The 12,800-nt window shown below is 37.2% G+C and overlaps 1 protein-coding gene across 2 annotated transcripts in view; it reads left to right on the forward strand.

Moving 5' to 3' along the window:
• The first annotated feature begins 2,989 nt into the window (after positions 1-2,989).
• impg2b (interphotoreceptor matrix proteoglycan 2b) overlaps positions 2,990-12,800 on the forward strand; it is a 38,440-nt gene continuing 28,629 nt past the window's right edge. For both annotated transcript variants that reach the window (XM_067582971.1, XM_067582972.1), the window contains exons 1-5: positions 2,990-3,662; positions 3,741-3,965; positions 8,052-8,218; positions 9,155-9,183; positions 12,582-12,634. In XM_067582971.1, the coding sequence (XP_067439072.1) occupies positions 3,584-3,662; positions 3,741-3,965; positions 8,052-8,218; positions 9,155-9,183; positions 12,582-12,634 (553 nt within the window). In that variant the 5' untranslated portion in view covers positions 2,990-3,583. The remainder of the gene's footprint in view (positions 3,663-3,740; positions 3,966-8,051; positions 8,219-9,154; positions 9,184-12,581; positions 12,635-12,800) is intronic.

Genomic DNA, 12,800 nt, shown 5'->3' on the forward strand with positions numbered 1-12,800 from the left:
TGTGGTTGTTAATACATAGTTTAATATACTGAGGTTCATATACTAATATTATTACATTATATCGCTATATATGACACTTTTGTATAACATAACTATTATAATAAGATTATATAATGATGATGCTTTTAGTGTTATTCATCATATAATATAATTATTTTAAATATAGTTAGTAGTAATGCAGAATGAAGATGGTAATAACAGTAATACCAATAACAGTTATTATTATTAATATTAATGATGTTTTGAATATTCCTGATATCTGGATAAAAGTTCAGTTTAGGTTTATTATAAATAAATTGATGAATATTTTGAATGTGTTAAACTATTAATTAACATCTGAGCACTAATGAGATTATTTATTATCTGCTGGTTATAATGAAGTTTTAGTCATTAATGAATAATTAATGAGTGTTTAGTGATCAGTGATGTCACAGTGAGGAGGGCGTGTCCCTGTCCTCTAAGCTGAGGTCAGAGGTCACTGGGTTACTATCAGAGTGTGTGTATAGAAATGTGTGTGTGTGTGTGTGTGTGTGTAATCTCGGGGCTTTTAGCGGAGCGCCCCCCACAGAGGACCAATCAGCTTACAGCTCATTACCTCAGATCAGACTGGGGGGGGGGGCGGGGGGGGGGCTCACAGAAAACTCAGTAAAGATTTAAAATATATATTATATATGAACTATTAATAGATGATTGTAACATTACAACAGTATTACGTTGTTGTAAGCAGACACATGTTTATACATTTTTATGTATTTTTCAATTTTAACAGATAATGAATGATTGATAATAAATCATATTTAGTGATGTGTCGTATTAAGTTTTAAATATAGAAAAGAGTTTACATTGTTGACAAATACACAAATCAGCACTTAAAATGTTAATAATAAATGTTAAATTATTCAAATAATGTTACCACATAAGCATTCCTGATAACACTGATGTATCATTAATAATCAGAATATAAACAGTTCATAGATGGTTTATAACACACTGTAACGTTTGCTGCTCTATAAACACATAATAAATATAATAACATATAAATATAGTGATATACAATATGTCGTCATATAATAAATACTATATGTCCGTACAGAAAATAGAAAATATCTGTTTATTTATTTATATTTGTATTTACAAATATGTATAAATATTAGAATTTAAATTAAAATTTAAAACATTTTAACATTTACAATCAAACATAAAGAAAAGTGGATGAAATGATAAAACAAAGTGTTAATTTTAATGTTGTGTACTATTTATTATTTTTATTCATATTGATGATTCAGTGACGACGCTTCTGCGGTTCACATGTAAAGTTGTGTATTTTAGTTTGGACTGCAGGGGGCGCTGCTTCAGCCTTGACCTCTGACCCCAGCACAGCAAAGACACATTTATCCCTTCGGAGCATCATCAGAGGCTAAAAAAGAAACCGTCTCCGTTTATAAAGAGTCGCTGCGGTCGGAGACGGCGATGAGTTCATGTTGTGCCCCGTAGAGAAGCTAATCTGAGCGATGGGAGGTTAAGATTAGACAGATTTATGGCCTCCAACCCGACTCCCAAAAATAATCTAAGTGAGTCCTGAAGAAAACTGATCCTGGTTCCCTGCTGGACTCCGAGATAAAACCATCCCTGTCTGGAAGGAATTCTGTCATTAAAGTCCTCACAGATCCAGTAAAACCTGAATAATTTAAGATACGACATGAATATCAGAAGATATTAATGTTGCTGTTGTGTAATAAGAGTTGAACTTGTTTCCTCTCCTCTCGGTCTCGTTAATCTCGTTATCCAATAAAAGATGTCTGCCGTTGTTGACTGTGATGCAGCGGGGGGTCACAGTCTGGACCAGGACCAGTCTCATTAAAGAAAACCCAGTACACCACTTCAGCTTCTAATTTAATGATCTGTTGTGAGTCGTTAGTGGGAAAACAAAGTGATCACTTTATTTCCTCAAAACTGGATCAGAGTATGTGAACTGAACATCTCATATAATAACAATAGAAAATAAGATAAATAATAATATTTACATGTTACTATTTGTTACTGTTAAACTAATAAATACATTAAGAATAAATCAAACATATTATAATTTACATTAATACATTATATTTATATACTATATATGGAGCATTTTATTAATTAATTATTATTATTATTATTATTATATGTTACATACTGAAGACATTTTGTCATTCACAGCCAAAAAAATATTCATCACAACCTCCAAAACCCAAAATACATGTGCAATTTCAGTTTTAATAATAACACAATGTGTTATTAAAAATATGATACTTTTGAAAAACCAGTTATTGTCTGAAAATATAACAATGAACAAACTTGCAGATGCATTTTTCACTGAACTACTTAGTTTAAATTTACATTTTTCAGTCCAATTTAAAAGTTCATTAACAAAAAAACAATAAATAATAAATACAACTGCTGCACTTCAATTCTCCTGAAAGTTTAAAGTGATTGAATGAAAACGGCGGCAGGAAAGCGTGAGTGTGTCAGAGCGAATAAGGAGGGTTTGGGTCGGGACGCTTCACTGTCGCCTTTGACCCTTTAATGCCGAACGTGTTCTGGCAGCGAGTCGAGGTAATCCACCGTGATCTGTCTGCTGGAACGACCACCTGGCTGATGATCCCACCTGGATCCCAAAACCCCCCAACAAAATCCTCCAACTGGTCTCACTGGTTCTTATTACGACCTCTAACATGATAGATCTGACCTTCATGAATATCCTGACGTATGAAACCAGAGAAGTTTTTTATTTCGTTTCGGTGCTTTCAGGATCCTGATAGACTCACTATTATTGTCTGCAGACGACATCAGATGTTTGAGGAGTAAATTTAAAAAATTGACAAAAATTTTTAGGTTTTAGTCAAACTTTTTGACACTGACTGATAGTTATTGATCATCTTTTGTTTAAAGATTTGAAGACAAAATGATCTGGACTGTAGATTTGTAAGAAAACCAGCTGCAAATTGTGCATCAGTTGTTTGTTTGTTTGTTTGTTGTTGTTTTTTTGGCTGTTAAAAGCATCACTTACACTGGTGAATCATGGGAAATGAACCTTTGTGGAGCTGTGGCAGAGCTCAGGTAGGAACGTATCCATCAGCTCTGAAGTTCCTTCTACTTACTTTTGATTTATTGATTGATTTTGTTTGTTCATCTCAACCTGAACAGACTTGAACCCTGAAGGTTTGTGTTTCAGTTGGTTTTGATTTTGTCTAACGGAGGCTGAGCCGTCGCAGCGCTGAAGGCTGACGCTGTGCACAGCGGCTCTGACAGTCATCCACTCCAGCAGCTTAACAAATAGGATTAGAGCAGAGAGAAGAAAAAAAAAAATCTCCCCCGCAAAGTCCCATCTGCTCACCTGAGAGGAAGCAACGAGCAAGCCCGGTGACACCGCGTCAGGACCGTCCCGAGCTTTGGACAATATCCCTCTAGTTCCTCTTTTCTTCTGACAAACGGCATGCGATCTAGTGGATGGATGACTGCGAGCAGGACGCCGCTGTGGAGGCAGAACTAAGCAGCCAGTCCGGAGCCGGAGCTTTGGAGGAGGAGGTCTAGCTTTTTTCTACAAATGGCTGGAAAGTGTGGGAGGTTGGCGCTGTGGGCGCTCGGGGCCATGCTGCTGTCTGAATGCATCTCAGTGGAAACAGGTTTGTGTGATGTTATTATATAAAACATATTAACCGCATACGTGTGCTTTCACTGAACGCCTCTCTGGATGCCTACAGATGCCACTCGTGAGCGGAAGGCGCAGTCGGAGGGGCGTGGAGGATATTTGGGCGAGTTGGAATCTGAAGGCCTGCAGACTTCTTCGGATGAGCTGTTGTTCAGGCGACACGGTGCTCTGACTCGAAGGAAAAGGAATATTCTGTTTCCCAGTGGAGTCAAACTCTGCAGTCAGGAGACCTTCGACCAGGCCGTCGCCAACCACTTCAACTACTTTCACCTCAGAGGTACGTCAGTGCTTCCTGTCTGCTCCTTCATGACTGGTTTTTGATTCATTCGTCTGACTTCAGTGTGACGTTTCAGTTGCCTGATGTTTACTAGTTTACTTGTTTTTTTTTGTCTTTAAGACTATTTCAAAAGGGACAAAATTCCCTTTTCTTCACATTTCTACCTTTTAATGCTGAAGGTGTTTCACTGTAGCTCTTATCCAACTGACTTACAAGCTTAAACTCCAAGTCTGCCGCATTTAAAGGCAGCCGATCCCAACGGGGTCAGAGGTCATGCAGATCCAGATAAACAGCGAAAACACGACCTTCTTAACAAGTCATTTAGACTCACGTTTAAGCCTTTGTTTTTTCCGCTGTTTCAAAAGGCTTGATTGATTTTTGTTCCATGAAAACCTCGAACCCTCAAAGAGTTGAGAAGCAGAGATACAGTAAAAAAAAACTCAGAGAACAGAAACTCACAGCTCAGTTGATCCAGTTTTAACAGACTGGAAGCTTCAGCAGCTGCTAATCCTGCAGATGAAGTGAAAACTCAACCATCAACATGTTTTCACTCAACAACGTCAAACATCTTCAGCCTTCAATCAAACTTCTATTCAAAAGCCAGTTTTTGTCATGAGTGGAGACTTTCCAGATTAATTTCAGAATGTAAAGAATATTTAGAAACAGTCTTTAAACAATATAAACTGAAGGTTGCATAAAAGCATTTAGTCCAGATATGAATAAATGTGACTTCACATACACATGTCTGGATTTAAACAGATGTTTCTTGGTCTATATTTGGGCCAAAATGGAAACTCTTGGTAAATTGGCAAACAGCGATGAGAGGAAGAGTATTTTTTTAAACATTTAACAAGATTTTTAACATTTTAGTGGACAACATTGAGGCATTTTTTCTGTAAGAACATTGGCCCCAGTTTGGCCATGTGGTATATTTGACTTGATCAAATATAAATAAATTTAGAAATATGAACCTTGTGAGCAAAATATCAACTGAAATAATGAAGTCTTACCACTAGATTTTTACACGAGGCCTCTTTTCAAGATCTTCCACTGGGACATATTCCCAATATTCCCAATTAATCAAATGACCACAAACCAACTGGCACACTTAAAAGGCTTCTGAAGGCTGTTGGAGGTTCTGCGGTTGATAATCCAGCCTTGTTGGACAACATGTTTCATTTGATTGACATCTTCTTTCAAACTGCCTGAAAGTTCTCCAAGTGCAGACAGAGTTTAAAACCCTGAACGCCGTCGCTGCCACTTCCTCCAAACAGGAAACTTCATTGAAACGCAACGTCTAGTTCAGTGACATCATCCATCTGTAAGGAAAGTACTGACTGTGAGCTCTGTGTCAGCACCATCAGGGATGGAGGGATGGATGATGGATGGATGGAGGGATGGATGGATGGAAGGAGGGAGGGATGGATGGATGGATGGATGGATGGATGGATGGATGGATGGATGGATGGATGGAAGGAGGGATGGATGGATGATGGATGGATGGATGGATGGATGGAGGGATGGATGGAGGGATGATGGATGGATGGAGGGATGATGGATGGATGGATGGATGGATGATGGATGGATGGATGGATGGATGATGGAGGGATGGATGGAGGGATGATGGATGGATGGATGATGGAGGGATGGAGGGATGGATGATGGATGGAGGGATGGATGGATGGATGGATGGATGATGGATGGATGGATGGAGGGATGATGGATGGATGGATGGATGGATGATGGAGGGATGGATGGAGGGATGATGGAGGGATGGATGGAGGGATGGATGGATGGAGGGATGGATGATGGATGGATGGATGATGGATGGAGGGATGATGGAGGGATGGATGGAGGGATGGATGATGGATGGATGGAGGGATGATGGATGGATGGATGATGGAGGGATGGATGATGGATGGAGGGATGGATGGATGGATGATGGAGGGATGGATGATGGATGGAGGGATGGATGATGGATGGAGGGATGGATGGATGGATGGATGGATGATGGATAGAGGGATGGATGGAGGGATGATGGATGGATGGATGATGGAGGGATGGATGGAGGGATGGATGGATGGAGGGATGGATGGATGGATGGATGGATGGATGATGGATGGAGGGATGATGGATGGAGGGATGATGGATGGATGGATGATGGAGGGATGGATGGAGGGATGGATGGATGGAGGGATGGATGATGGATGGATGGAGGGATGATGGATAGATGGAGGGATGATGGATGGAGGGATGGAGGGATGATGGATGGAGGGATGGAGGGATGATGGAGGGAGGAGGGACTGCTGGACACCAGCCAGCATCGCTCTTCCGTCCTTTTAGTCGCTTCATTTTTCATGATGTAAATACAGTTTGTTATAACTTGTATCGTGATTTTAAATAAGACACAATGAACTCTTTAATATCACAAATGAAACATATTTATATACTCCGATGTAAGCGTGTTCCACCTGAAACGACCTTTTCATTGAGTAAATTTCACCAGTGTGATGCTGCTCACCAGGCAGCTGATGTCATTTTGGCCGAATGTGGTCTCCTCTCTGTCATCACTGTCCAGATTCAGTCCAACATCAGCGCCTATTTCAGCCTGAACGGCCAAACTTGGACAGAGTTGCTTAGTTAGTTTTGCTTCGTGGAAACATCCTGTTTACATGACAACGATCTGAAAGGACTCCAACAAGACACAGTAAACAGGATCTGTTGTTATTTACACATCCTGTTGGATTTCTAAAACATCCAGCTTTCAAGAAAAACAAGTTTGTTTTAAGCTCGGTTAGTATCAACATAAAAGAACAACGTTAAGTCTCCAAAGAAACCTCATAATTAATCTATCTGTTAACCTACATGTAGAGTTCACTTAAATGTAGAATTAGTAACATGTTAACCTCAGACAGCTAGTTTCATGACTGGTAGAATAACTAATTAAACATCTCAAATTATAAACAACAGAGGAAGATTAGCAGTAAGAAAGAAAGTACATTCAGTTAATGAAGACCTGAAACTTGTCAACCTGCATTACGGGGACCCTCCTCTGTTCTGTGGACCAAAAAGCTGAATCTTGTTTTTCAGGGTTAAGACCTGAGTTTAGCTTTAGTATGCGGACTGTTGTAGACCTGGTTACAGACGGGAGTTTTGCCTCCTTCAGTCATCTTCAGGTCCAATGTGGTCTCCATAGGAGCAACTTCTTCAGATACTTATACTTAATACGTGCCCAGTCTAGAGAAAATAGAACCAGCAAAGTTTGATGGATTCTTGAAGATGGGAGGCAGGTAGAGACACCTGTTATCTATAGTCTGTAGCTCATTATTACCTCTGTAAACACATGCTGGGAACAGGAGCTGGATGTGGAGATAGATGGTGATCTTTGGGATCAGGTTCTGGAGAACATACACAAATGCTCTGCCAACTCTCAGCACTGCCTTATTCAATTTAAGATTATCCACAGACTTCATTATGCTAAAACAAAGTTACACAAAATCTTTCCAGATGTGTCCCCACTTTGTGACAAACGCCATACTGAAGAAGCCACAGTTATGTTCTCTGTCCTAACTTCACTCTATTTTGGACTAAAACATGCCAAATTCGATCAGTTATGTTGTGTACAGTTATGGAATCTGACCCTCTTCTGATCAGTTTTCCCTGCTTAAGTAAATGTCAACAACACCTGCTATCTTATGCATTTACTGTAGCAAAGAAATGAAATTGGATGTTTTGGAAAAAGGCAAAAATCTCCATGTGTCAAATGATGGCTGGAAGAAAGAGTAAAACTTTCACCTGGAGAGAAAACGTTTCTCACTATTAAACAAACCCAAACGTTCCAGCAGGATTTGGCATCCTCTTCTTCAATACATTTATCACTCTAACGGATCAGTTGCACAATATCAATGGCCCGAGTCGTATACACGCCTTTTGTTTTCCTGTTCTATCTTAACTCTAAAATGAGGGCAAATTTGTCATATTGAATGTATTTTGCAACTGATTTCTCTCTCTGTATGTGTGTATAAAGGAAAAGACTTGAGTTTAGGGTTGACGTCAGCCTTATACATGTCTGTGTGTGTGTTTCAGTGTGTCAGGAGACGGTGTGGGAAGCCTTTAAGATCTTCTGGGACCGGCTGCCGGAGCGGGAAGAGTACCAGGACTGGGTCGGTCGCTGCATGGACGGCAGCATCAGCGTCATGGAGATCGGCAGGTTCTTCAGCCAATCAGAAGAGCACATCAGCCTCATCAGGAGCGTGAGTAAACCGTTATTTTTCATGGCTGATGTAGATCTGCATGATTGACTACTTCTGCTCATTGTTTAATATTTTATTATAGTTTATATGTGACAAACTATAAGATGACACAGATATTGATCCCCAGCGTTAGGGCGGGAATCAATAAAGTCAAAGGTTAGTACGAGAGACAGGCTGAATGAAGTAGGAAACAGATAAACAGACTGTTTACAATTAAATAAATAAATTAAAATAAGGAATTAATGAAAACATAATATAATAAATAATAATTTAGTGAGTCATACAGATACAAATACATATTTATTTATATATACAAAATTTATTTCTAAAATGTATGAAAAATATAAATGATTACATTACAACATACATTAATATGTAGTTCATATACTGAATAATAATACAATAAAATGCAATATTATATTATTACTCTAAGGAATATAATATTTACTTTAATCATTTAATATATATGAGAAATAGTGTTAATACTACTAATATTAATCATTGTTAGTACTTCAGTGATTACTCGTCGTTATTAGTCGATCGACAGAAAATTAATCTGCAACTATTTTGAAAATTGAATCTGTTCTGTCATTTTTCAACCAAATGTTCTCTGGTTTCAGCTTCTCAGATGTGACGTCAAGGAAATAACGAGCAGATTAATTGATGATGAAAACAGTCGTTAGCTGCAGCTCCACTTCTGCTAACTACTGTGCATGATAGTCTTCTTTTGAAAGATTCATGAATAAAATTTACCTGAATAAAAACAAAGATGAGGACATTTTACTGGATGGATGGATGGATACTTGTCTTGCAGAGATATACGTTATTCTTCTGTCACATTAAATTCTTGTTTCTGAGCCACAACAAACATTTTACTTCTGTTTGCTGATAAACCGCGATAACTCTGTTGGCCGACGATGTGTTTGTTTCTTTCAGAGAGTTTCCATGGCTGCAGCGATGAACAGGTCAGTGTACGCTGATGGGAGTTTTTGTTACACGTCTTGTGTTCTTATTCTGGTGTTCGTGAAACTGTTTCAAAAAGTGCAAAAAAATATTGATTCAACAGTCATTTAGTGACGTGTCAATTCTCTGAATCTTGTTCTCTTTAAAAATCAATTTCTAGAAATATTTAATATTTTAAGCTTCACCCCTGTTTTCTCAAATTGGAATTTGACAATTACTGTTAACAGCAACAGTAAACTATATTATACTGTTATGTGATATATATTATGTTTATTATATTATATTTGATTATATTTCAATCATAATAGTAATCGTTCACTCTCAGTTTTGTGTAGTTTGTTGAAAATTGTTTTGATTTTGTACTTGATAGTTAACTACATTTACAAAATGCTTTTATTTTATCTTAAAAGTTAAAACTGACAAATGTTCAAAGACATTTAAAATAAAAAAGTATTATTGTACAGCATCAGATAATGTAATCTGATATGAGAATAGTCAATTCAAAGCAGGTCAGTTTTATTTAAATAGCCCAAAAAAATGTAGAAGTTAAAAAGCTAATCAGAATCTCTGCATCTCTTTGCTTCAGATCAATATTCTCACCCTCTTTGCAAATCAGAGTTTCACTTCTTTTAAGGAGAACAAGATTTTTTAGACTTGATACTAAACTTAATGACTTGTTCAACTCATTTTTTTTGCGATGTTACATAACTAATTAAAGGTAAAGACTGAACATCTGTGGTTGTGTATTGACACCTGTGCTGTGTTTCATCACCTGCTGCAGTGTGCCCAACACCTCAGGCCCTCCTCCATGCAGGTAGGCCTGCAGACACCAGACACCAACCAACAGTGGGGCTGGAGTCAGTTAACCAACAAATAGAAATAGAAATAGGACGGAAAGATGTTATTTTCTTTATTTTAGATGCACAAAATAAAAAAATATCATCTTTTAGGGCTTCAAGGAATCTGTAAGAGATCAGACACATTCTCAGGAGAAAGTTTAGTAAACTATCAAAAACAGGTTGCTGTTAAAAAGTTAAAAGCTTTTATTTTACTTTGGTCTTATCTTAAAAATTAAAACTGATAAATGCGCTTCAACTCAGTGAGTAGAGACGCGATTAAGCTTTTTTAGATTTTAGTTTAATCTCAGTCAGTAGAGCACATGCATGTTAACAAGCTAACATGCTACACATTAGCATGTTAGCTTGTTAAACGTAATATATTAGTATGCTTACTATGGATGTATTATAAAAGCTGGATACCGGACCGAAAATGGCGCCCATTCAGTCCAGTAAGATCTGCTTGGCTGGTGCATACACCAAAAAAAAGCTTCTAGCTTCCAGGTTTACGTCTGGGGAGGATATGCAGACCACTACACAGCGACTTCCTGCTCGGCCCACAGAGTCATGATTGACATTGTGATTACATCACAGATTTTTAAATCGCTCTTCTCGGTTTGAGGAAAGTTTTACAAGTATAAAACCTCAATGGATCAAAAATTCATAATAGAAAGAGTCATAACTGACCTTGTTTGCAGATGGAGGTGTTCTGTCGACAGTTTTACAGACGTCTCTTTTACAGTGGTGGTCTTTGGGGAAAATGCTTTTTGGGCTGCGGGGGAATTTTCACCCTATCCAGCTTAAAATACATCCATGATGCTAACACAGTAGCAGGCTAACACACGCTTAAACAAACAAACATGCTAAATGTTAGCATGCTAAAATCCAGTAGTATATTAGCTTGCTTGTTAGCAGTCAACTCAAAACGCAGCTAAAAGTTAACTCTTATGTATTGCACAATAATTTTAATTATTCTATATTTTATCTTTAGTTGGGTAAAATAACAGAACAGAGCATGAAATAATAATAAATAATAATTACACACAATATATGAACGCTGTCAGTTTTTAATTTTAATTTTATTTTTTTATCATTTTTACTTGGATGAAATGTAGGATAGTAAGTTCAAACATAATCAGACTGGGTTTATTTTATGTTAAGGGTTACTTTCCTAAATTTTACAGGAAAAAAACAGGTGTACATGTTTATTAAACACAAACAAACAAACATAAAATGTATAATTTAGTCTTAATATACATAAAGGTGAGGAAAAAGATTTGAGCATAAAGTTATTAAAGTGTAAAAATGGATTTTTAATGACCCAGAAACAGAAAAGACGATGTGTTGTTTTTTTGTTTTCCAGGCTCGAGTGTTTGTATGTGAGATGTTTGTTTGTTGTCTTTGCTTTGTTTGGCTTGTTGCACTTATAACACTCTTGCGGTTTCTGTTAATTCTCACTGTAAAAATGCCTCGCTGCAGCTGTGTTGGGATGGCTGTTTGTTAATAAATTTAAAAGGGAGTGCCAATTATTTTAAGGATTCACAGATGTTTCATCTACATTAACTCTTAAGTGTTGTTTCTTTGCCAGTTCTTGCACCTAAAAAGTTGAATTTTTGTTGTAAATACAAGAAAATGAACTTTTATTTTTGTTTGAGGTCTTTAAACATCACTGCCAGTGAAGCTGCTGCTGATTTTACCTCCCAGATTCAAATTTAAAGGTTTTATTTATGATTTTTCTTCTTTCAGTCATTCAGAACACAAACTGAACTGCACCAGAAAACTGCAGGAACATAAGAAATCTTAAAATAACTAAAATTCCCTTTGCTTTATTCAACTTTTGCTGAGGGTACAAAACTTTCTACTGATGTTTCTGTTAAGGAATCACATCTGTTGTCTTCTGTTTCACTCTTGGACAGAAACTTGGACTCATTTGATTTATAATTGTTTTATTTAATGTCACTGTGAAAACTATATATGTCTCAAATGTAAACTTTCCCTGAACTTTCATTTCCTCTTTTAGGTTTGTATAAATACATTTTCCAGATAATCCACTTGGTTTGTAAATGTTTAGAGTATCTTGACCCTTAAAAAAATACTCGATCATTCAGTTTATGTGAAAAATTCTTAATTTGGAGACACACTGGACAGCGAAGCTTCGGTGGTTTCATAACCTCCAGTTTGTGACATTTTTATAGTTCTGGTGTAACAGTGAAATCCTTAAAAAGAGCAGTTTTGTAATGAAATAAAACAAGAATAATGAGAGTAAAGGAAAAAAAATAATACAAACATTCTTACTGTTTAAAGGTAAATGAGTTAAATTGAAGGAATTCATGTTTTTAATGTCAAACTTTTGGGAAAGTCTGAGACAGTGATGTAAAAGTATCTCCTACAGTCCTAATCAATAACCAAACCTGATAAACTGTTTGCTCTCCATACAGTTAAAACAGAAAACTAAAAGTGTAAAATCAATCAGAGTGTGAGATCCTGCTGCTGCTCTCTCAGTCTGTCAGCTGGTTTATGTTGTTTTATTAAATGCAGCTTTTGTCTCTTTGTTTCTCCTGCAGCTCTGAAACTACGACCGTCCAGACCGGAGGATCAGTGATGGAGACGCTGCCAGGTAAACACACCTGAGCCGAAATGACTGAACTTTTACATCTCGTAATGATATCAACGATTATCTCAAGTTTAAAATTTGAAGATATTCACTTTATTATCACATGATACATAAGAAAAACAGCAAATCCTCACAATTTAAAAGCTGAAACTGGGGAATATTTGCCGTT

Source organism: Thunnus thynnus, chromosome 24 (genome assembly GCF_963924715.1).
Source record: "Thunnus thynnus chromosome 24, fThuThy2.1, whole genome shotgun sequence".
In the NCBI taxonomy this organism is placed as follows: domain Eukaryota; kingdom Metazoa; phylum Chordata; class Actinopteri; order Scombriformes; family Scombridae; genus Thunnus; species Thunnus thynnus.